At 41.2% G+C, this 25,378-nt stretch overlaps 3 protein-coding genes across 8 annotated transcripts in view; 1 reads left to right on the top strand and 2 right to left on the bottom strand.

Moving 5' to 3' along the window:
• ewsr1b (EWS RNA-binding protein 1b) overlaps positions 1-4,681 on the bottom strand; it is an 8,884-nt gene extending 4,203 nt beyond the window's left edge. The window contains exons 1-7 of one of the 5 annotated variants that reach the window (XM_050050046.1): positions 4,597-4,681; positions 4,071-4,110; positions 3,768-3,822; positions 3,333-3,474; positions 2,617-2,812; positions 2,261-2,520; positions 1,991-2,150 (exon numbers count right to left, since the gene is read on the bottom strand). In XM_050050046.1, coding sequence (XP_049906003.1) covers positions 1,991-2,150; positions 2,261-2,520; positions 2,617-2,812; positions 3,333-3,474; positions 3,768-3,822; positions 4,071-4,110; positions 4,597-4,612 — 869 coding nt within the window. In that variant the 5' untranslated portion in view covers positions 4,613-4,681. The remainder of the gene's footprint in view (positions 1-1,990; positions 2,151-2,260; positions 2,521-2,616; positions 2,813-3,332; positions 3,475-3,767; positions 3,823-4,070; positions 4,111-4,596) is intronic. The other 4 variants (XM_050050049.1, XM_050050048.1, XM_050050047.1 and 1 more) reach the window with 4 other exon arrangements.
• Positions 4,682-6,245: 1,564 nt separating this feature from the next.
• Positions 6,246-10,522, top strand: rhbdd3 (rhomboid domain containing 3). Its single transcript, XM_050050061.1, has 5 exons — positions 6,246-6,777; positions 6,885-7,268; positions 8,962-9,088; positions 9,192-9,446; positions 9,898-10,522. The coding sequence occupies exons 1-5, from the start codon at positions 6,615-6,617 to the stop codon at positions 10,064-10,066; spliced, it is 1,098 nt and encodes a 365-aa protein (XP_049906018.1). The 5' UTR covers positions 6,246-6,614; the 3' UTR covers positions 10,067-10,522.
• A 712-nt stretch (positions 10,523-11,234) lies between these two features.
• The window catches only part of emid1 (EMI domain containing 1), a 70,283-nt gene continuing 56,139 nt past the window's right edge, over positions 11,235-25,378 (bottom strand). Inside the window, exons 9-16 of one of the 2 annotated variants that reach the window (XM_050050056.1) lie at positions 25,008-25,115; positions 18,563-18,652; positions 17,346-17,398; positions 17,172-17,234; positions 17,042-17,086; positions 16,748-16,792; positions 13,329-13,419; positions 11,235-11,702 (exon numbers count right to left, since the gene is read on the bottom strand). In XM_050050056.1, coding sequence (XP_049906013.1) covers positions 11,569-11,702; positions 13,329-13,419; positions 16,748-16,792; positions 17,042-17,086; positions 17,172-17,234; positions 17,346-17,398; positions 18,563-18,652; positions 25,008-25,115 — 629 coding nt within the window. In that variant the 3' untranslated portion in view covers positions 11,235-11,568. Of the gene's footprint in view, positions 11,703-13,328; positions 13,420-13,617; positions 13,703-16,747; positions 16,793-17,041; positions 17,087-17,171; positions 17,235-17,345; positions 17,399-18,562; positions 18,653-25,007; positions 25,116-25,378 lie in introns of both variants that reach the window. The other variant, XM_050050057.1, reaches the window with a different exon arrangement.

The following is a 25,378-nucleotide window of genomic DNA, read 5'->3' as shown; positions in this document are numbered from 1 at the left end:
TAATATAAATATATATATATATATATATATATATATATATATATATATATATATATATATATATATATTTTGGAAACCAAATGTTCTCATTCAAAAATGTTACGTTTTTCATCTTTTCAGAATTTAGTTTTACAGTGGCGGCAACCTAAACCAAAACAAATGTACAGTACAACCACTGTTCACTTGAACATCCTTGGCCTCTCTTAGTAACCCTTATAATTCCTTTTCAGGACAGCTGAATGTCAGTTAATCTGATTTGGGGTTGGGTTTTCAGCTACAGAGAACAGCTAACAGGGAACAAACCGTTCAAATGCCCAATCTGCATCAAGAGCAAATTTGATTTGAATGAGGGAACCAGAGTAAATGTGTCAAGGACCAACTCAATTAAGTTCTAACTTCACCATCATGAAGAACACACACCTACATACAATACAAAAAATAACACACAAATGCCAGTTCTTGTAGCCAGGGTGAGATTAGAGTGCATCACACTACACCAAAATCCACTGACTGATTTTATGTGCAATCCCTCGAGCAGTCCTAAGATATTGTTACAGTGAACAAATAAAGTATGTCTGTGTACACAGCCTTAACAGTTTTTTTTCCCCTTCAACCTTGTTAAGGAGGGGTGACACCACAACACAATGCAAGTACATGTCTTGCAAATAAAAAAGTGGGTTTGTTAAAAAATTATGGGTGTTTTGTATCAAATTTGCTCTCAATGAGTTTTTAAAACCTTAATTCAAGTTTACAGTTTTCACAGATTTGATCTATATTGAGATACTGACCACAAAAACCCCATTTGAAAGATTCAAGAACCTCTTTTACTCCTATACATGGCATCCAGTGATAAATTCTGATCATCTTTCAGGACCAATGATGGAGCTACAAGCAGAAAACTGACTCAGAAATTCAAGAGAAAGATGTCATTTCCTTCGTCGCACTGTTGTTGATGCAAGTTATTACTGAGGTCAAAAGTACCATCTGCATATTTGACTCTGCTTTGTGCGGTGCAATTTTTTGGCATTACTTTCTCAGGGCAGTTAAATGAGGACACATACTTGTCCCTGGGGACAGCCTTGCAAAACCCAACCATAAAGTGAAAACACAAGCGAATGTATTCCTGAGTAAAAAGGGTAAAAACCTTTTCCAAATGAAATGTACTGACCCAAATATAGCACTCAAAACTGTATTGCAACAGAATGTACTGAATAAAGCCTGTGTCTATTTGTAAATTCCTTAAAATGTAAGTGTTATGTTGTAAGGTCTTGAAGGACACACTTAATTTTTGTTTAAGGACTCCAGCATCTCAATAACTGGGGCTGATCTGCAGGATTTGAGCAACTGCTAATTATATTCTTCTTGTAGCATTTATTAATGTGCGACACTTTAGAGGAAATCAAGCACCTTTGTGGGAAACTGGTTTTTTTTTCTACATCTACACCAAGACGGTGTTTCAACCTTCCTTAAGGAAACCCATTAGAATTTTGGTAATGTGTGGATGCAATACGATTCTATCAAATACCCTGACCAATCCTGAAATATTTAACTTCTCAAGTATCCTAAAACTTTGATACTGGCTCATAATCAATTGATGTTCTAGGATATAAACTGTTCAACCTAAATGTTTATGCACAGGTCTCTGATCAAAATCAACTTTGATTAAAAAAGGGACAAACCTTTTTCTTACCTTGGGCAAAATTAGGGGCAGGGCTGAGAGAAACTGAATGAGAATTGCTACTATTGCGACCAATGTTGACATGTACTTCAGCTTCCATCGTGGACATCAGGCATTGCAGGAGAACCCAAAGATTTATCAGCACTGATTGCTGATAGATCTTGGCCATCCCATATTACAAGAGAGTAAAGTTGCATAAATTGCTGGTATCCCTACTGTTTCTGATGGTCTTCTTCTCAGCCCTGCCCCAAGTGGCCACAGCACCTGTAGAATCAAAATACATGAGGTTAGGCGCTAAGGAAAGACACTTACCCCATGCCACGCCCCATGCCTCCACGCCCACGATGCATCATTCCACCTCGATCAAAGCCGTCCCTGCCAGGGCCCCTGCTGTCCCCTGACCCAGGGTACCTTGAGGGCTCAGAGCCAGAATAACCAGAACCTCCACCCTGGCCATCCTGTCTGTAATTATCTACAAAACAGGAGCACAAATGCATCAAAGTATGTTTACAGTGACTTTAAACTGACATGTATCAATGAATATTAGAAAACAGTAGTTACACATGGGTGAGCAAAACTTACTGTAATGGTTGGACTGGTTGTAACTGGGTGGTCCACCTTGCTGGCTGTACTGGTTGGTTGGAGGCTGACCATAGGAACCAGAAGCTTGAGGAGGGTAAGCAGGAGGAGCCTGTTGCTGCTGCTGGGCCTGCTGCTGGTATCCCTGCTGCTGGCCGTAACTTGCCGCCTGGGCCTGGTAGCCAGACTGTTGCTGGCCGTATGCTGCTGGCTGGGAGTAGCTACTTTGGTTGTAACTTGCTGGCTGGCTATTAGCATTGTAACTGATAGAGACAAACAAAGAGAGAGCAAAGAGTAAGACAATGAGTATGTTTTTGTGGAATTCACTTGTTATTTATTTCTAGCTGAGGGGAACATACCTCTGCGGTGCAGTAGGAGCAGCCTGCTGGCCATAACCAGGGTAGGCAGACTGGGCAGTATACCCTGGCTGAGAGCCATAAGTCTGGGAAGCAGCCGGGGCAGCAGCAGCAGGAGTACTGTCATAACCAGCGGTTCCGTAACCCTGGGTTGACTGGGAGTAGCTGTGAGTGGTAGACTGGGCAGCAGGATAGCCAGCTGTGGGAAAACACAATAGTCTCTGAAACAAGAATCTCCAGGCAGCAGACCAACCTGATAAGTAATTTTCAAACATTGGGATTCTATGTACAGATTTATTCACCACTGAACAGATTTGAATGTTCAGGTATATTACCTACATCCGCCGTACAATTAACTGATATGTTTTAAGTACATGACTGTTCAAAATCTGATTTGGGCAGTCAGACTGAAAGACATCTATGGACTGCAGTCTCAATTAAAGTAACTCAATCGAAAATCAAATAGACTGTAAATCTAGATGTGGACGCCCTCTCTAAATTGGGTTACTTCTATGTCTGATAATATGATAAACATGATTCTGTTCCAATTCAGAGCTAGGAAAGTGTGTCAACAGACAATTATGTTTGTTTAAAACAAATACCACTTTACCCCCGGTTTGATTGACACTCAGTTTTGCTCTGTCCAACCCCGCCCTTTACATACAGTTCTGAGCAGAACCAAATCAAAACTGATCGAACGCACAGTTTTAAAAACCAACCTGATGCTGGCTGGCCATATGTAGATCCATACTGTTGTTGCTGCTGAGGGTAGCTTCCAGCGGCAGGTGTTGTCTGGGTGTAGCTGCCGTCAGCAGCAGCAGGTTGGGCATATGATCCATAATTCTGTTGACCATAGCTCTGCTGAAAAGAAAAAAAGAGCATGCTTTAGCTGCTAGGTAGATAACATCAACTGTACACTAAGACTGAGTCTTGAGTAATTAATGCTTAAAAAGACGAATTCATATTGATCAATATAACCATATATTTCCAAGTTTACCCTCCTAAAGTGTTGCAAACAGACTGTGTGCTGTGATTAAAATTTGTATATCTAAATCACCCATTTCAGTCTTTTAAATACTTTAAGAATTAAAATGACAACTTTAACAATAAATCACAAGCCACACACAACACTCAAACACGTATGTTAATCTCACCTGTGCTGCAGACTGCCCATAGCTTTGAGAGGGCTGGGCAGCGTAAGAGGCATACCTGCAAAAACACAAATCGACATTTTAGCATCATAAAATACAACGCCAGAGTTTTCCTAAACTTCAGGTCCACTTCAATACATTTCCTTAATGTACCCTTAGGTATTTGCGATGACCATTTTCACCAACCATCTAACGCTTAAGAGTCACAAGGGTGGCTATTAACTCATTCGACCCTGATACAAACTTAACGTTACATAAAAGCATTACATTCAGTTGATTTTTCACAAGTTAAGTGAAGACTCTTACCCCTGCTGCGCACTGGTCTGGTTGTAGGAGCTGTAATCTGCTGTGGAAAAGTTACATGTTGGTTAGACCACGGCTGAGACTTAGAACAAAACCTTTGCGCGCCAGCAGCGATGCTAACGCTAGCAACACGCGACACCGGGCCGTCGCTAGGTCGCCATTCAACTACACCCATTTAGGTTAAGCCATTCATTAAACGAGACGATACTTAAAACACTGACTCAAGTAGGCAGGAATTATCAGAACATGCATTAAAAACTATTTTGCCACATTTCATAAACTAGCGTCCATTATTAACCTCAATATCAGCCGAAAAACATCCGGTAACGTTAGAAAATAGCGCAACGGCTCGATTAGCGAACGTTAGGCCTTGTGCCGGGCGCTAACTAACCGTAAGGACATTTTAATGTGCTATCGACCGACAAACTGCCGCAATGTCTTTTTTAAACAAACACAATCACTTAATTGCTTAAGATTAATAACACCATTTCGTCAAAATCAGTACAAAATATCACAATTTTCCACTTACCCGGAGCCGACGCCATTTTAGTGTGCCTGCGTAGAACGACTGGACAAGGCTGGCTGCTTGAGCACCGTACTTCTCTTTGCGGGAGACAGGAAGTCTCGCGATATGTGCAAGCCCTTGCGTGAACAGCCAGACAAGTGGCAGTAAAATAAAGTGCAAAATAGGTGACATAAATCCTTCGGAATCAGTGGACTAAATGAGCAGTCCACACCAATTTCTTTTTTCATGTCTTTGTAGAAATACATTGTTGGGATAAAACCGACGAATCGTCTTAAAAGTCACTTTCTTAACCTTATTTATAATATTAAGGTAGCCATTAGATTTTCTTCCAGTCCGGGTCTGAAGTGAGGTTATTCCAGAAGAAAACAATATGTGAGGCAGAGACTATTTCTTTGTTAAATAAAGCAGAAATAGCGAGTTATTATTGTTCTTTTTATTGGAGAAACAGATCAGCCAACAGTAACAACAGGTTCCACAGATAGTAAAGTCAATTCAGGTATATGAATGTATATTAATTGAAAGATGAATTGTTGTGGTTTATTCTTGTCTGCCTTGTAAGTCTTATTTTCTTCTTTTTTACTGCTAAGGGACCTCCTGTGGGTCTAAATTAAAGTTAGAATTACTTTGTGTGCATGAGGTATCATATCAATCACCTACATTTAATTAAAACATTCCCACAATTTGGTCAATTCGTGCACGCAAGATAAGTGTATAGGCTAGTGACTTTGGTGATCTCTGACTTTTCGGTCTTTATTGAAATATCTTGACAGTCTGCTGTGAATTTTTTTTAAACATTCATGATACTCAAAATTTGAATTATATAAACTTTGCTCTCCTGACTTTTCATCTAGTCCAATACATTGGTTTATGGCCAAATACCTTCAGAAAAAAATGACACCCCAAATAGCCTCAGCTGTGCTTTGTGTCTAGTGCTAATAAGCAAATTTTAACATGCTAACACACTTAAAATACATAAAAAGAGCAGAAAACAAAACATTTTAGTGAGATTTAATGAAATAGGTGTGGTAGTAATTTATGAAAAAAAGAATATTAATTGATATTTTTATCTAGGCTATTTATTATGTCAGCTGTGTTAAGGCAGATATTCAGTGGTCTTGGTTGTCCACATCTGGTGGAAGGTGATTTTACAGGTCAAACATAAAACAAACAATGGCTACTTTGGTCGCAATGAGGTTATTGACAGCACTGCATTGGAACTTTAATTTTTAAAGTCTGAACACTGCCAATAGTGACATCTTCACATGCTTGTTTAGTGCAAACCCAAAGAATCTCAATTTACTATCTCATGAAACAGAGATAACCAGCAAATCCTCACTTCTGAGAAACTGGATCCAGAGAATTTGTGGCATTTTTTGATAACTGACTTAAACAATAATTTATTGTTCAACAATTCATTATCAGAATTGATGACAATGTAATTTCTGTCAGTGTCATTATCCATTGACATGTCCATTCAATTAACCCATGAATCCTATCAGGACTGGCTGTCATATGATTCACTTTACACAAGACAATCTCAAATATAGTAGTGTAGTGATTTTGATTTTTATGCAAAGTACTGACACTGTGTCCAGTAGGTGGCGGCATAGAACCTTTACTCTAGTTTGCCAACTGCCAACAAATACAAAGAAGAAGAAGACGTGACGTAGGGCGGAAGTGTGCATTTGTTAGACTTTAAATCAATATTTTCCAGGATTTTTCTATTTTAAAGAAAATTATTACTCACGTATTGAAGTAAAATAAAATAGCAGGTACACTCGTTGGCTCGTTGTGCGAGTACAGTCGGTGGCAGAGAGGATTTTTCAGCCCTAGCTGCAGTTGTGGATTAATATACTCCAGCATCCACTCTCAATATTGTGAGAAACAAACAGGGTTTTATATCTGTATCCCTTTATTTTTGAAGGACGCTGTGCTTCTAATGAGCACAAATAGATGCATGTTTACCTGAATTATGCAACAAAAGGACAAGTGAGTGAAGAAACTACAGCTAACCCTAAATAATGCTTCATCGTATGTTGTCAGTATGGTTCTGGTTTGCCTCGGATCGCCCTGGTTTCTGTCTGGGAACATGTTTATTGATAACACTCATGCTGCTGATGTATGCTGGGGGCATCCAGGCAAGTCTCAGCTTAGGTCCCGATGCAGACTTCCCAGGGGTCACAGGTAACTGTGTCTATCATGACCCATCTCACGAGTTTACATGCAAATCTCATAGTTAAATGTTCAGATCAAAGCATATAACGCATCTTATCTTCTTCTCTCCCCGTCAGATGTGTTTCTGTATGCTCTCAGTCATGATGAGTTGCCCTCTCTGCTGGTCAGTGTTGTTTTCCTGCTGATGGTTGGGCCCTGTGAGGAGCGTCGCTGGGGAACAGTCGCCTTCCTCGCCCTCTCTATCCTCACAATGATCATATTACCTCTTCTTTACGCGCTGGTCCTTTTTGTCGGTGGAGGTGAGGCGAGTCGGATCTGTGGTTACTCTGCCATCCAGCTGGCTCTGTTTGCAGCGCAGTGTCGTCAGGTGGCCCAGAGGAGGCTGCTCAGGTGTGTACCAGTCTGGTTTCTGCCCTGGCTTTTTCTGCTGGCTGGTCTACTTCTGCTGCCAGGGACACCTGCCCTGCTGCACTTCTGCACAATATTCATCGGACATAACTGTATCCTTTCATCATACAGTAATATGATGCTTGTGCTAAAATACATCTTCCCAGCAAGTACAGTATAAATTTTGTTTTTAAAAGGTTGATTAGACCTCTCCTGAAGATTGTGTGGGTATAAACAGACTGCAGTCTTCCTTTCCTGTTAGTTTTGTTGAACATGTAGGCTTGAGACAATTTACACCTTTTTCATTTTTTATTATTTCATAGAATTTGACAAAATAATTCCCAGCCCAACTTCAATCTAAGCAGAGGTCTAATCAGCTGTAGTAATTGCAAACTACTGAATAAATATTTAAACACAACTCTATCGATCTAAAGATCTAAGACCTTTTTCATGCACTCAATAGATATGTTTCTCTCAAACGTTGTTTTAGTGTGCACTTCTCCTTTTCCAAGACAGGCCATCCACATGAGAGGTGTGGCATACCAAGACACTGAAAACCGCATCATTACTGCACAGGTGTGCCTTGGGATGGTCACAATACAATGCCACAGATGTCCCAAGTTTTGAGGGAGCGTTCCATTAGCATGCTGACTGCAGGAATACCCACCAGACCTGTTGCCTGTGAACTTAATGTTCATATCACTACCATAAGCCGCCTCTGATGTTGTTTCCCTGAATTTGGCAGTACATCCAACCAGCCTCACACCCGTACAAGTTGGTTATGATGGCAAACTGCTGTCAGGTCAGCACCCTGGTGAGGAAGATAAGCATGCAGATGAGCTTCTCTTGGATGGTTTCTGACAGTTTGTGCAGTAATTTTTTGGATGTGCAAATCAGTTGTTGTATCAGCTGTTTTGGTAGCTGCTCTTAAACAATCTTGCAGGTAAAGATTATGGATGTGGAGATCCTGAGCTGGTGTGGCCAAACTGCACATTTTAGATTGGCCTTTTAATGTGATCAGCACAAGACATACCTGTGTAGTAATGATGCTGTTTAATCAGCATCTTGATATGTCACACCAATCAGTTAGGTGGATTGTCTTGGAAAAGCTGACGTGCTCAATAACATGGATTTAACAAGTTTGAGACCAAAATTTTATCGAAATAACTACTGAGTGCATAAAAAGTCTTAAATCTTTAACTTAAACCTTAAAAAATTGGAACCAAAACCAAAGTGTTGCATTTAAATTTTCATTCAGTACAGCTGCAGCTTTTATATTGTATTGTTGTATCACTAATTATCTTTATTCCTGGATGCCCTTTTGTGTTTGTTTTGTTTCAGGCATTATGATTAAAATACAGTTACCTAGGTCAGTGGTTCCCAACTGGTGGGTCATGGGTCCATTCTAAATGGACCACAAGTGACTCGCAAATGTGTCAAGTTTGTAAAAAAACACTTTATATTTAAGTGCAGGACATTTCTGGTGCAGAGCTTTAATTTTGAAGTGCCCTTTTCTCCTGTAGAGTGAGTGAATAACAGACAGCTACTTGACAGAGACTGCAAACTAGCTAGACAACATGGCCAAACGCAAGTATGACACTGAATATTTTAAACTGTGTGGTCCTTGAGCTAATGACTAAAGAGAAATCTGGACCCCGTGGCTGGACCAGTTGGGAACCACTGATCTAGAAGACCCATAGTATAAGCATAAGATTTGTTGCTAAGGTTTTGAGCTGAAGTGTGCCCTCCCCCACCAAATCTGTGATCTGTCAAGTCTTTCTTTGTAATACTTAATGTACCTCTCAGATCATCAGTCCTTCATTGGGACGTTACAGGAGCTGGAGGAGTCCAGAATCTTGGACCTCATTCCTGATTGGGCATATATCCGCATCTCAGCCAGGTTCAGATTGCCCACCTACACTACTGCACAGAGGTGTGGTTCATCCCGTTTTCATCTAAAGTCTCAATGAATACTCACACTCACCACCTGCATGCAGTGGCACATTTCATCATTTTAACTTCATCTGTTGTTAAAGATCCAGATCAGCTTCTCAGATGATGCCTGTAGATCAGGCAGCTTCACCCCCCATGAGGGATCCATCTGTTTTGAACCACCACCCGTGGGTGGATCCAGTGCCCGCCTGGATAATGAAAGAATCTGCTGCACTGACTGAGGCTGAGATTTTGGAGGAACAGATGCTGAGGGCAGGAATACTGGCGTCATTACAGGATGCTCCTGACAACCCTGATGCAAAAGTAGAGGTGCCCAAATCCTCCGTCTCCTCTCTGCGGTCAGTATGTAACATCTCATATTAGGTCAAAGAAAATATCGATCCACTTGAGTTTTACATGTTTTGTGATACTGTATTGATTCTCAAAAACACTATAGATATTTAATTAATAATGTACAGGCACTGGTTCCTTTTCTGTTGTGTTTAAACCCCTGAGTCCTAGGAAGCAGTTTGAGTCTTCCACTCCACCTATGAAACAGGCAGAGTCATACAGGACTCACCGTTATCTCCTAAAGACAGATTTTAAAGAAACGCAATGCCTTGCTTACAGTTTCTTAGTATATTGAACTGTAACCCCTGTATCATGATTTGTACTGTATTGCCAGATTCCTGCCAAAACAAAATGTAAATCATATTGGATTTTTGTGAATGACTAGATATGTTTTGTTAAACTCCTCACTTATTCCCACATACTTTTATTTTTTACTAAAAGACCAATGTTTCCTCTCAGACTCCAGCAGCTGGAGAAGATGGGCTTCCCCACAGAGAAAGCCGTGGTAGCATTAGCAGCCTCAAAACAGCTAGATGGCGCCATTTCTCTGCTCATCGATGACAGCGTCGGAGAACAGGCTGTGGTGGTATCAAAAGGGAAGAGCCCTGTGCAGCCACAGAGCACCTAGACGACCTCACACTCCTGGACAGAAACAGGATTTGCTCCTGTGCAGTAAACCGGACTTACATTATGCTTGGATTTTGCTGAGCTTCGAGATTAGTTTTTCCCTGTGGGCTACTTTTAGAACTAATTTAATGATCAAAATTTATGGGGGGTGGAAAGACCGTGCTGTTCTTTTTCCACGACTGTGAATCTAATCAAGTGTGGATGCAAACCTGATGGCTTTGGAGACAGTTTCTGTATCTGCACGTGTACATTGGAGAGAGGGGATGTCACTTATTTATGCTGTAATCATGTTTAATGAACACTGGTGTAACACAAATAAAGACAGAGGTGGCATGTTTAAAAAAAAACAATGAACATTATTTTATTACACCAATCATCTAGACAGGATTATCTTAACACAATAACACATTTGCAAGAAATGAATGAAATATGAAATGGTTACACAACAGCATACAAAATAAGATACATTTGATCATTTTAAATAGTTTCACAATAAGTTTGATATAAGATGAAAAAACAGTTATCAAGTCTTTTCATCAGGACAGTTTCAACAGTGGTAAAAATATGTTCAAGTTCCATTAACAGGTTTGCTTTTTCCTCTGTGTGTGTGTTTAAGATCTTGAAATAGACGACCAGTTTGCAGAGTCGTTTCCTTTTTTTAAACATGGTTTGTTTCCAGAATACAACATAATTCATGACTGTTTCCATTGATATGCTACCAAACCCAAATGTTTGTGCTTTTTTGCACAGATTAAATGTAAATATACTATTGTACATTAAATCACTTTTCAGTGTGTACTTTAAAGGGGGGAAAACACTCACACCAGAAAACTACAAATCACTGTTAGCAACACATATCTCAGTTAGAGTAGAGATGACTTCATCTTTTTAGTGCACTACATAACATTGAGTTAAACAATATGATAGAAGTATAACAAAATTAATACTAGAAGAAGAGGTTTGTTTGTGTAATTGTGTCCTGCAAACTGTACATGCTCAATATACTTAAATAGTGGAATCTCTTCAGATTGCAGTTACATTGTGAAAGCAATACAAACGCAAATCCAGTCTGTTTTCTCACAGCTGATTCCCCCTTTAACTGATTACTCTAAATGACCCTTATTGTCCAGAGTTAACTGTAACTCGAGGAGCACCACAGAAGATTCAGATTTTACTTTTTTTCAAACATTACACATCTTTATTCTGAGGCTTCACTGCTGCAGCCAGAGAAATAAGACACAGGAGGGGCTGCTGGGTGTGTTATGTACAGACAAGTGTTTGGTTATGGCAATGGGTGGGGGTCAAACTAGTTCTCAGGTTCCCGATGGAGGAGGGCATTGTGGAGTAACAGTGGAGTTTCCCTGAGGTGTCCCCCATCCTAAATCTGACGCAAAGCCCAGAGCGGGTGTCAGATAAGGTCTAAATCTGTTGAGTGCCGATGAGACCTATAGGTGGGGGAGTCAACCCAGCCTGTGATCCTCAGGGTGAGCAGGGGAAGGGGGGCTACTTCCCTCGAACCTTGGTGTTGGAGGACAGAGGAGAAGCAAGTCGATATGGAAGCGCACCTGCTCGCTTATCTCTGTAGAAACTAGGGGAGGCTGTGCCAAACGGTCCATCCCCAGACCCTAGATCAGGCTCTGTTGAAGAAAGACAGCAGTTGGAACGGGGCCTCCCTGTCCATCAGTGTGTGTGGACATGTAGTACTAATCCAAGTCTACTCTGATATAGCTGTTAACCTGGAGGGTGGGGTGGGTGGGCTCTTATTTTGATTGGACACCAGCTGCCCAGATTTATATCAAAATTATTAACTTACTAGTCAGAACGTTCAAAGGATTTATCAAAACCTTCGCTTGATTCTGTTGTCATGTGCCTGGCTAGCAGGGCTGCAACGATTATTTTCCTCATCAATAGATTTGTATATTTTTTTCCCCTGTAGATTAACTGTGCGTTCCAATACCCATACTACCATACTATATAGTATGCCAGAAAAATATTTAGTATGTCCAAATACATAGTATGTCAAATGCAGTATGCCAAAAATACCAGGATGTACTACTGCATCCGGTCGGATTTTGCAGTATGCAAGCCAGCATGCTTTTCCTGCTATTCTGACCCACAATCCTCTGCACAGCGGATGATATATCACATTGACTGAGCTGCAAATAGATGACAGCTTAACAGCTCATTGACAACATATTACCAGCTGTTAGAAGTTGCAGTGTTGGATGACAGCGTATTCAAGTGACTGAAGGCCAATGGAAGAGTAATAATAGGAATATTAATTGCTCAACTGAGTAAAATAATCATAAATATAACCTACAACAAAAGGGCATAAGTATGAAATAACAGTGACAGAGAAATGTATAGCCTCTGTTTGCTGTCGTGAATATAATATGTCAGAATCTACAATATATGCAGTTATTTATTGTAAAATAACAGCTGCAGAGCTGTCCAGGTTGCTTGGTTGAACAGCATTTTGTTTAATCTCCATGGTAACAGATATGAAAGCAAGAGGGTCACAGTTCAGGGCGTAATGTTATGAGAAAGTAGTACATCCCGATTGTGTGCATACTGCGTGCAACAGTACATACTTGTTAAAGGCAACTGCAGGACATACTAAAAGTAAAGAAAAAGTATATGATTTGGAACGCACCCTAATTGTCTGGTCTATAAAATGCTGACAACAGCCATGACAGTTCAAAACCCCAAGATATTCAATTTCAAGGATACAAAGCAGCAAAACCTTGAATTTGAGAAGCCCAAAATATCAATTTTTTTTTCTCAATTTGGACTTAAATGACTTAGACAATTCGTAAATTATCAGAATTGTGGCTGATATATTTTCATTTTCTGTTGTTTTATTGACAAAATCATTGCAACACCACTGGCTAGACTAACATACTTTACATCCATCGGTATAAAAAGCACGATTACACTAAAGATTAAAGCCCCTGAAAACTTCAAATCTATATCCTAATTGGTGCTTGGAGGTTTGTGACATCAACCAGAGAGAAGAGAACAGAAAAATGCACCAGTATGAGTGTCATGTCATGTGATTGAGTTAACAGGTTTTTAGGGCCTTTTAAGTAGTATCTGTGCTACAAACCAAAACAATTCATACATAACAATACATTTGATTTTCAGAGACTAGATTAAGCAGTTCAGTAACAAGTGGTTATTTTATGCCTCTAACGCTTTCTAGATCTTGTCAAAAAGGTCAGTGAGGGCCAGCAGATCTGTGGGAGAGAATGTCTCAGCGTTACCTGGCCAGATGATAGCCTCCAGCAGCGTCACCCTGCGAGCCAGAAGCTCAAGGTCTGCCTGCAAGTCGTGGAACATCTGCAAGCTAATGTCCTATCAGAGAGCAGTGACAGGGGGGACTGTGTGAGGGGGTGGAAACACCAGCCTGAGTCCTGGGGCTGCTTGCGACTGTTCCCACTCCCTGTCTCAGCAGTGAGTTGCGGTGGGAGTTTTTAACCCCCCCCCCCACCACCACCACCACCACCTTTGACCCCTGCCTAAAGCTGACCCTGCCTCAGGCCTCCTACTCACCATGAATACCGATCATAGTCTCAAGGATTAAAACCCTCTCGGCTAAGATCTTCAGCGCCTCTCTGATCTGATGTATTCCGTCCCCCTGTGAAGATAGATACAGCCGTCAAGGTAAGGAGCACAAGCCAAAGAACAGCTCGCCAAGATGCAAGTCATTTTTTTTCTCTCAATACAATTCAGCAGTTAGAAGGTTAAAACAGTCCACATATCTGCCCAGCACTCTCAGACATATCTGCTCCCTGTATTTCTCTGTATCTCCCTCATTCTCTGGCCATGCTGCTACATGAAGTCAGTCTCTGCCATGCTGGGCTGGGCAACATCAGCATGCACATTACAGACCAGCCTCATGTTGGTGACATAACACAGCTGGATTACACTCTACCAGGATTTAGATTTGATCATGCCATCTGCATTCCTTCTTGTCGGGTAGCAGTTTAAGCCAGGCAATCACAGCTTTCATTCTTAACGCTGTGCTCACAAAAGTTACCCATTGTTACCTGACAGAATGAAGCCAGTATAGATTTACACTGAAATCTAATTCATTTGTCTTTTGTGAAAGGATAAGGCGATGGCTTCATAAGTCATACCTTCAAAAATAACAGAAGGAGTTGAACAAGAGAAGTAAAGCAGACAGACAGCTGAAAACATCACCGTCACAAAGAAGGCATGCAGACAATAGCTGAAGCTTTTGGTGAGTGACTGATTAGTAAAACAAACCAAGGACACACTTGATGTTTAAAGAAAAAAGGCAAAGTCTCACTGAGTCATACAAATAGATTATATTTTATTTTTAGCCATGATAGCAGCTATAGATGGTAATGTCAGTTTGTTGGTTGGTCCACAGACAATGTCGATACAATTTTTCTCCACTATCTATTTACTCCTTGTATGCATCAATTACTTATGCTGCTGTTTCCTGCATACCGTTTCCATGGTTGTACATTGGCACATCTGCACTTTTTGTTTTGATCTTACTAACTGTATACTTGGCTTTTAATGACCATCTTATTGTTGATGCAATGGAACTATACACTTCCCTTCAGTAACTCTGCCTGGTGTTATCTACTGTGTGGGTGATGCATTGTGTGTTTTGTGTCTATGTCTTTGTTGATGTACTGTGTATGTCTTTGTCTACAGAGGCAAACCAGTTTTCCCCTTCAGGGATTAATGAAGTTCATCCTATCCTATCCCATCCCATCCTTCCCGTCCCATCCCATCACATCCCATCCTTCCTATTAGGATATCCCATCCCATCCCATCCCATCCCATCCCATCCCATCCCATCCTATCCTTCCCTATCCTACCCAACCCCATCCTTTCTATCCTACCCTATCCTATTCCACCCCATCCTTCCTATCCTACCCTGTCCTATCTGATCGTATCCTATCCAATCCAATCCAATCCGATCCTATCCTATTCCACCCCATCCTTCCTATCCTATCCTATCCTATCCTATCCTATCCTATCCTATCCCACCCTATTCTTCCTATCCTATCCTATCCATTCATGATGCCCAGAGGATGAATCCTAAGGACTTTGGTGATCCCCTCACTTTTCCTGTAGCACCACCAAAAGGTTGACATTTGTGACTTTAAGGGAAATATCTCACTACTGTTGAATCAACTGCAGTGAAACTTCTGTGCAGTGATATAGTTGGTGGGTGTAGTTCAGTAGAAAGGTAGAAGTTCCTACATGAAACTGCTCACAACAAGGATGTGGATTATCTTGAGAAAGTGGGTCATGATTTCTGGAAAGAGACATCACTGTTGTGTCTTTTAAATGTATTTTTTGGCACTTTGAGCACCACAAGCTGAGTGCTGTCTAGTTCTATTATATTGGAGAGAAGGCAGACATCTCTACGGCCGATATCTCCAACACTCTGCAACTCACACCAAAACAATCTAGACTGATAAATAGCACTTAAGATAAGAGGAAACATATGTATTTTCGTTTTGGGATGAATAGACCCATTAACATTGTCACTGTGAACATGTTAGCAAGCTGACATTACAGTACAGCCTCACAGAGCTGCTAGCATGGCTGTAGACTCGTTACCCAAAATAAAACTAGAGAATTTAGAGCTACTTTGCCTTATTTCTGTTTTAACAAAACTGTGTTATTTCACTCATTAGATGCATTTTGTAGTATCCAGAAAATAAAGTTTAGGTGGCACTGAAGGGTGAAATCATGCAAGGATGCATTATGGAATAAAAGAGGAGGATAGCTGTATCCACTCCACTCACATCAGAGCACAACACCTCTAAATCCAACAGGACCCACCACTGACACATATGGAGTGATTTGGCATATACACTTCACACATTTGAAGTCCGTAATATCAAACAAATCCAATTGAATTCAAATAAAATGAGTCTACATTTGCTTCTTCAAGGATTTTCCCATATCTTCTATCTTTTCACTCAGAGTTGATGCACGGTGTTGTTACAAGATTGACAGTGTTTGTTGTCTTTATATTTACATGTATATGCCAAAGTCAGATGCTGAAAAAGTGACTGTGAAAGGTAGCCATGGGGACAGTAGCTTGCAGAGGGAGTCAGACAGCTTTAGGGTCAAGAGGACAGCGTCGTGACAGGGGACAGCAGTCCAGAGCACACCCCAAGGACCAACAAAAACAAAAACACATTAACACCAAAAGATTTCACACACAAAATCAGACGGATCGACAGCTAAAAATCACATAAACAGAAACAACAATATAAAACACTTGAATATCAACAGGGAGGAAAGTACAGTATGGACTGGAGAGAAAAAGAGATGAACACCAGTCTGTGGCCGATCACAGCCATAAACATGGTGATTGTAAAAAGATCATAACCATAGCCTGAGATGTGGGTCATGGTTAGACTTGATTCAGGTTACAGAATAGATTCATAGTGAAAAGTGAACACGTGATGACATAATTAAAATATATCTTACATTTAGATTGCTCTTGTAAAATGAGAAAGAGGTAAAAGAAAAATAAGGGTTAGACAGACACAGAGAAAATATTTAATGCTCAGCAAAGGAATCTTAAAACTTTTGGTTGAATCTTCTAACTGAAGGCAAAACCCTCCTGTCCAAGCCCCATGTCACCATGTGAACTGTAAATTACCACCAACTACATTCTTACCGGCAAGCCCTTCTCTCCTGGATCTCCCTTTGGACCCGGTGCTCCCTGCGAAGAAATATTAACAGAGAAAAATATGACCTCAAAACATTGACGAAAGCAGTGCGGCAGTTTACTTGAACAGAAGGAGCTCATTCTGTCTGAGACTGTGTTGTTGCTGGTCAGTGTGGTTTGCAGTGCTGCTGGTTAGTGTAGTTTACAGTAATATAACCAGCCATGACACAGACTGATGTTTCCCCCCATATGCTCATTTGCTCAGGCCATAATTATCAAAGCAGCAGGGTGGAAGTAGCTTACCGGCTCGCCTCTGAAGCCCCTCTCTCCTGGGTAGCCTAAAGGACCCTGAGAAACCAAAGGCATGTTGTTTAGGGATGTAGGTTAAATGAAGAAAACCTACTGAATATCATCAGGCTGTGAGTGTACTCACTCTCTCCCCACGCTCTCCCTTCGGCCCCACAGGGCCCTGCGTTCCAGGGGCTCCAGGTTTCCCCTGTATTTAAGTCAGAAAGGAAATTCAATATGACAATGATGAATTTGTATCGCTACAAATCTGACAGTGCTAAACTCAGTAACTGCACCATTATGCTGTGAGCAAGCTTACATTCTGTCCTGAAGGGCCGGGAGGTCCTACTGGGCCTTTGGGACCTGGTGGACCTGTGCAACAGATAGAAAGATTCATATTAGCACCAAGTGCCTTCACCCTGTGGGTGGAGATGGTGCTGGTTTTTAGCTGTGTTTTGCCTGGAGGAAGCACTGAGCTCAACCTGACATATGTACAGCACATGTAGGTGTTTATGGCTTTATTAAGATTAAAGGGATGGTTTTGATCTTTTGAAGTGGGGTTGTATGAGCTACTTATCCCTAGTGTATTACATACAGTATATGGCAGTCGGCACGCCCCCAGTTTGGAGGAGCAGACAGGAATACCGCCACAGAAGCTAAGCTATGTACTGCAGCAGACAGGGGCAGCAGCAAAACGTATATTGTCACTGTTTCACCTTGCCCTCAAATAAGCAATTTCAAACAGGAATTGAAGCTGTTATATTAATGTCTTCAATGCTAGACTCCTTTGAGAAAAACAGTATCTAACATCACTGAACACGGGAGCTAATGGTGTACCACTGCCTTGATCAGTTAGTTAATTTGTGTCAGTGTGTGACTTTGGCGTTTAAAAGAGTTAGTTCAGACAAGCTATATATGGCTGAGGCAGTGGTAGACCAGCAGCTCCTGTGTTCAGCAAGCCAGAATTACTGTTTTTGTCAATGGAGTCTGGTGTCTTTGATGAGATCATACAGTAGACGGGGAACTAAAGTTGTAAAGGCTTTCTTGTTGAAAAGGGCTGCCTGTGACAAGGTAAAGCAGTGAAAATATTCTCAAAATAGCTCAAACTTAAACTGATATTGATTTTTTTAGGTGGCTAAAATATGGTATGTTGCTAACCCCCGTCCACAGCAGTATATTGCTCAGCTTTCCTTGTGGTGCTGCAGCCTGTGTCTCCAAACAGGAACGTGCTGACTGCCAAGTACTGTATATAATACACTGTCTAAGGATAAGTATACAACCCCACTTTAAAAGATCCAAAAGAATAACTTTCAGTTTGTGGACTCAACTTTAAGGGGTGTTTTTTCTTCGATCACCTGGTTAAGAATAAACATTATTGCATCCAAACTCACAAAAATGGAACCTACATGCTTCTGACGGAGGCAAAATGAGAGTGTATTTATTTTATATAAAAGCATTTGAGTTTCATACACACAACACAAACACACTCTGTGCAGCACAGAGATTAACATTATACGGATGGTGATAAACACTCACCAATTGGTCCAGGAGGACCCTGAGGTCCTGGAACAGGCACCCCTCGTGAGTCATGGAAAGTGTTGCTGAAGAAGGGATCTTTTCCACGACCTGGAGTTGACACAAAATGTGTTTAATGGGAGCTACTTTCTTTTTTCATTACTGTAGGAGATGTGTATTACTGTATTATGCATGTATCATTTTTATCAATTATCTTGTTGATTTTATTTTGCCTTTAATGGGACAGTTCAGCCTAAAATAAAAAAAACACAATCTGAAATTTTCCAAGTAAAATAAGAACAATACAAAACCAAGACAGGACTAAGACAAGACAAATACTACAAACCAAATCAGTACCCAGAAGAAGACAAAGAACAAAACAACATAGTAAAATATAACGATAAAAATAACACTAAATACTAAAACACAACTTAATGGTTATTGGTTGGACAACTGCCTGTCACATCACAATGTAATGTCTGTAAAATAGATGAATAGATCATTCAGGAATATCTGGAAAGTCCTGCTCTTGTACATACTTTAAAAAGGGATCCACATCATGCAAAATTTCCTCAGGGAGCCCTTTATTATGCACCTGATTCTTTCCAGTTCGACAAAATTAAGGACTTCCCTTATCCATAGAGTGTGTGAAGGAGGTGTTGGGGACTTCCCCTTCAGTAACACCAGACGTCAGGATAGTGAGGTAACAGAGGCTGTAAAAGTTTCCTCACAGGAAGAGAGTGGTACTGTGGATGGAGTTACACCAAACAATGCAATCATAGCTTAAGGTTCAACAGATTTTCCAGTAACCCTTAACAGCGATCTAAAGATTTCCCCCCAGTACGTCTGTAATGCAGGACAAGACCAGAGCATGTGTACATGGCTCGCCGGTGCCTGGCTACACCTGTCACAAGCCAAGTTCACATCCTAGAGAGCCTATCCTTCGTGAAATGAGCACGGTGTGCTATTTTGCACTGGATCAGTCCATGTTTTGCATAGATAGATGAACTGTGTACTTTATCAAGGACACCCTCCCAAAGCTCTTCAGGAATCTCCTCGCCCAGATCCACTTCCCAAAGTGTTTTAATAAAATTTAAAGAGACAAGCCGTAGGGAGTGAATCTGAGCATATAGATGACATCATTCCTTTTAGGGTGGATAGTGGTTTAAGGAATGTGTCCAAAGGTGAATTAACTGGCAATTTAGGGAACTGAGGAAATCTACTACTAACAAAACTACAAATCTGAAGATATCTAAAGAAGTGTTGTTTCGGGAGGGCAACTTTTTCAGATAGCTGTTGAAAAGAAGCCAAGGCATTATTAGAGTATCAGTCTTTAATTGATTTGATGCCTAAGGTGGACCAAATTGTAAACGCACCATCTATCAAAGATGAAGGAAAGGCATGATGTGCGGTTATCGGGGCTGACGTAGAATATAATTGAAAACCAAAACGTCTGAACTGACTCCAGATTCTTAAGGATGTTTTGACAATTATGTTGTTTGTGTAGTCAGAACAGAGTTGGCGAGTGTTGGAGATATTGGCCGTAGAGATGTCTGCCCTCTCTTGAATATAATGGAACTAGATGGCACTCGGCTTGTGGTGCTAAAAGCGCCAAAAATACATTTGAAAAACACAACAGCAATGTCTCTTTCCAGAAATCATGACCTAGTTTTTCAAGATAATCCAAATACCTTGTTGTGCGCAGTTTCATGTAGGACCTATTTTTTGTCTATTGGACTACACCCGCCAAACTGTATCAGCACGCAAAGGAAGCATGCATGTACTCATGGACGAGAGGCTCAGAGCTAGATGTAAACATTAACGGTGTCTCCTTAGCTGAGCTGTAGTTTTAGCTAGCTCAGTGGTGCCAAGTGAGCTTGCAGGTGATGCATGCTTCCGTCTGCATAATATCTCAGTCTGTGATACCTCCAACACGCAGGAACTCACACCCAAAAAAATCTAGATTGCTTATATTGATGAATAGCACTACAGGTAAGAGTAGACACATGGTTTTTTTTTTTATTTTGGGGCGGACGGTCCCTTTAAGGAATCATTGGGACTTAAACCTGGTCCTACTGTAGATATGGGTTTCATAAATTGTTCTCAATGATTGTCAACAAATCCAAAGTTCACTGCCATAACATGAAAACGTGATGTCTTTGTCTTTGTAAATGCAGGTTTAAACTGTCAGTATGCAGTAATTCATATGATGCTGTAGCTACAATGGTTTCAACTGGTTATCTCGTATAGTAGATGGTGATCTTAAGGTTTAGGTCCACGGTTTTAGTGAATGAGGAATGATCTATAAGTAGTCTGAAAGAAAGTGCTCACTGAGAAGTGAACCTGAAGAAGCCTGTGGCAAAATCCCACAGTTGCACTTGTGATTTAATAAATATGAACTTGTAAATAATTTTGATTCAAGCCTGTTAGTGTGTGATGTTTTAATTTTGTTTTTGGAATTGTACGAGTCCTGCTGATTGTGTAAATGCTATGCAGAACGTTATCCTGGGGCTCTTGTCATTTCTCTATTTTGTGCCTCCTCATCTCCTCATCTCCTCTGTCCTCTTGCCTGTGACCTGGAAATTGTTCTCAGTGCGTCATCTTTAAGGATGCTTCACTTCCTAAAAATGGATCTCGGGAGAGAGGAGTGAGGCTTCCTGGAGGAGCTGTGAGTGAGAATGCACAGGTGTATCCTTTGCCAAAGTCTTTTTTCGGCACCCATGACATAAAAAAGTAATAAAGTAATACATTTTTGTCACATTATGCCAAGTTGTGAACTGAATTAAAAGTAAAAATATAAGTTGTCATGAACACTGTTACGCTCGTTTGACAAAGATAATAAAACGGTGATCTTATAAATCATGTTCATTATTATTATTATTATGATTGTTATTAACAGTAGTATTTCTAAGGAAGCAGGATAGATATATATAAATCATTTGCGCAGGGAGAGGGGGTGGGATTAGATAAGTTTCGACTTCTTCCCACTCGCTTTTGAACAAACCTTTCATTGTCTGTTGTTGTTGCTTTCTTTTCTTTTTTTTTATGTCAAAATAAACCTTCAAATCAAATCAAATCAAATCAAATCAAACACAGAGATAGGCTAAAAAATTGGACACATGATGCAGCGGTGCAACACTTCATATTTAATTGATGTCGCCTTAAAATAATGGTTCCAAAGCATGGATGTCTTAGGTGGGAGGGACTAAGATGCAAGGAGAGGAGGTGAGGGTAAGAATCAATTATGTACATATAAAGACAAATGAGAAGAGGGGCTACTGTGTGAATGATGCCTGAGAAGCTTGACTCAGGGCAGTGAAAGCCCTTTTATAACATTAATTAACCTCCAGAGGGCAGTGTTTTCCAACAAATACTCAAACTTCACCTAATGACTTCAACAGGTTAGTAAACTACACTAAAATGTGTTCAAAAGTGCTGTCAGCAGCAGATCGGTGTTTCACATTAATTAAAAAAACATGTAATGATGTATAGAAAACTTTCCACATCCACTGTGTAACAACACTGACTGGACGTCTACAACTAAATGAGTCTACAAGAGGAAGAGGGTGGTGGACGTGTGAGCGATAGAGGAAGTGTGCGGTCATTGGGTCATTTTATACTGACAGGAAACACAGATCCAATCACAGCATGAGACAGGAGACGCAGAGAGGAGGAGGAGGACTGACAGCCAGAAACATCCTCCAGCTGCCAGAACGCTGCACACTGCTAACAGATCACACAACCAGAGGTGACATCCAAAAACAGGGCCGCACTCTCTCTTTGTGTATTTCTACACACTCTCTTTATCATCTACAGAGAACGCACTGTGGCTTAACACAACATAAAAAGTTGTAGGAGCACTTACAAACACTGGAATCAATTTTTAACCAACAATGCTCCTCCTCACTCCTTAATGTTCTGGCTGCTGGTTTAGGAAACCTCTCCTGTTCAGCAGAAGGGAATTCCAACCTCCTGATGCAGACGTAAAAGCCAAATAAGCCAGTGTTTTCCAAAGGAAGCTCAGCACGTCCCCCTACTGTTACTTTGATGTGATAGAAATGGCTTGCAGTCTCGGAAATCATCATGCCAACCTCAACGTACCCACAGCTTTCTCCACGCAGGAACCCAGAGCTTACAAATCTGTGCGCTGCATACTTTGTTTTACCACTGAATCCACATATAAAATCCACCGATGTCTTGACCTTGAAAGAGCCGGCGCAGGCTCCCATCTGTCTCTCGCACCCCCCCCCCCTCAGCTGTCTGAGCGGCTTACATCTGGAAGTTGTTGAGTGACATCAGTGATGGACAGGTTCTCATCCCAGCATGTAAAGTCTGAGTCAATCTTCGACTGTCTCTGCCTCCATTTAATACTCTTTGATTCTGTTCTACTTGGCTGGTAGACAACAGGGAGAAAGTAGCGGTTAAAGGATTACCACCATCCTGTCTGTTTCTCATTCTCTTTGTGTCTTTTGTTTATCAGAAGTCCTCAAACGTATGAGAGCTCTTACGCAGCGTGAGAGAACATGTCTGTGAGCTGCTACAGACACATGTGTATCAGCAGTTTGCAGCTAGAAGTCTTTAAATCACACACCCTGCATCAGCAGGCCTGAGAAGGCTTTGATTCAATTTGTGTACATGTACTCCTGCTGGGTTCATGGCAAACAGATTTTGTTGCATTAAAATGAAATATATAGCTATTAAGGGGATAGTCCACTGATTTTGCTGTGAAGCTCAGTGTAATTTCTTTACATGCTGTAGCCTATCTTTAGGCTCCGCTCAGACAGAGTGCATTTCAGCATCCTGGGGCAGCTTTTTTTTAATGGTTTTCAATGAGAGAGAAGCAAATACAAGTATGACGCTGAATATATTAAAGTTTATGGACCCTGAACTGATGACTAAGGAGAAATCTGGACCGCGTGGCTGGACCAGTTGGGAACCACTGGTATAGCCAACCATAATTAGGCCAGACGATTGACAGCAGATTCCCAGAACAGTCCCCAACTCATCCTAAAATAAACCTTGAACCAACTATCATCCAGGTGAAACTCCTGGAAACAGCCTCTCACCCTCAATCAGAGCACGTGCCCTCCATCTGTCCATTTTTTATGCAGATTTTAAGGTACAAATTTGTGCAAAATAGTGGTTAAGCTAAGGACAGGTGATTTGGTGGCCGCCTAGTAACAACTTTTTAAAAGACACAGCAAGCCGTGTCTCTGTCTGATCGGGGCCTTCTGCTTCATTCATCCACAACTGTCTTTCTTATCTCATTCCCTCCGCTTCTTCCTTATCAGGTGATTATAGCCATTTGCCCTTACAGTTAAACCGATTTCATTTCGCCACAATCTTTTTCAGCCAATTATGCCCCTGCTGTCAAACTTTAAATCTGTTCTCCACTCTGCTGCTATCATTTCAGGCAAAATCGTCGCACCCTCCTCCACTCCATTTACCTCCAGTCATCATGTCCAGCGCCAAGGTCAAGCTCATCAGAAATCAACTCCTCATTACATCCAGGTTCTCAGCACCCTCCTCATCTTATCACCATCACCAGCGTCTGGACTCCATAGAGGGGATTTTCCTGCAGAGTAATGGCTCCCTATTCTACTACGGTTTCACCACCTCCCTTTAAATATATGCCATCACGGAGGGGTCTAATTGCTGAAGACTATTCACATTTCCCATATTTTTGTGCAAATATAACTAAATATTCTTTCTCTCAGAATGAGTATCTCCTGGTTGAACTATACAAATGAAAAGAAGTTGTATAAAGCCTTTTGTGACTCCAGAAGGTGCAGCGTCAGGTCTAATAAATTGCCTCAAGTTATGTCCCTTGACAGCGTTGGTTGGGGCTGCAGACTACTAGTCTGAAAATAAAAAAAACATCTGGAGGTGTGGAGTTAGAAAGAAGTGGGGTTACCCAACCTCTGTAGCCCGCTGCTCATCACTGTTTGAAGCTTGCGTCTCAAGGCTACATTAGCTGCTACTTGCACACACCCAACAGTCCGACAGAACAGTTGGTGGGTAATGTAGGCCCCAGGTTTTAAAAAGAATGTGTGGAATAAAAAAAAGACAATATATCTGGTTGTGCTGCATTGATTTATAAGTTTTTTTTTTTCTTTTTTAAAGTTATTTTTTGCCTTTAATGGACAGGACAGTTAAGTGTGAAGGGGGGAGAGAGAGGGGGGATGACATGCAACAAAGGGCCACAGGCTGGACTCGAACCCGGGCCGCTGCGGCAACAGCCTTGTACATGGGGCGCCTGCTCTACCACTAAGCCACTGACGCCCCAGATGATTTAGAACTTTTAACTGTCAGTTGAGAGTCCGACAATGTGACAGGCAATGCTGAATTGTTAGTGTGCACGTTCAAGACTCGTATTCATAACAAATACAAAAAGACTTTTAACTGTCTGGTGTGGAATTAGTGTTATGGTGACTGTATGAAGTCTGTTAACTGTCCAGGGTCTTACTGTGGTCTGGTTCTGGGATGTGGGCACTGGCTGGAGCTGGAGGCCCTGGAGGACCAGGCGGGCCTGGTAGACCCCTCTCTCCTGGGAGTCCTGGTGGACCACGGGGGCCTGAGAGGTGGGACGAAAGAAACATCACTGTGGTGACAGACATACTGCACTTAGGAGGAATGACATAGCAAAATATAATCATAAAATCTCTTCTGGAGAGACACAGCACAATGGTAGAGTGGTAATGATAAATGACTGTGGATGATGTGATGATAGGAGGATAGCCTATGACAAAGACCAGAGAGGAAAAAGATTAGATTGAAGTGCTGAATGATACATCATAATAGGGTCTGGCAGGAGTGTGTGTGTGTGTGTGTGTGTGT

Source organism: Epinephelus moara, chromosome 8 (assembly GCF_006386435.1).
Source record: "Epinephelus moara isolate mb chromosome 8, YSFRI_EMoa_1.0, whole genome shotgun sequence".
Lineage (NCBI taxonomy): Eukaryota > Metazoa > Chordata > Actinopteri > Perciformes > Serranidae > Epinephelus > Epinephelus moara.
The sequence above is the reverse complement of the archived record's forward strand: the minus strand, read 5'-3'. Positions and strand labels throughout refer to the sequence as shown.

What these genes read in the sequence shown, in the direction of transcription:
- rhbdd3 (XM_050050061.1), top strand. Translation starts at nt 6,615, where the DNA reads ATGCTTCATCGTATGTTGTCAGTATGGTTCTGGTTTGCCTCGGATCGC. An exon ending in AGACTTCCCAGGGGTCACAG is followed by an intron (nt 6,778 to 6,884) that starts GTAACTGTGTCT and finishes TCTCCCCGTCAG; the next exon opens with ATGTGTTTCTGTATGCTCTC. An exon ending in TCCTCCGTCTCCTCTCTGCG is followed by an intron (nt 9,447 to 9,897) that starts GTCAGTATGTAA and finishes GTTTCCTCTCAG; the next exon opens with ACTCCAGCAGCTGGAGAAGA.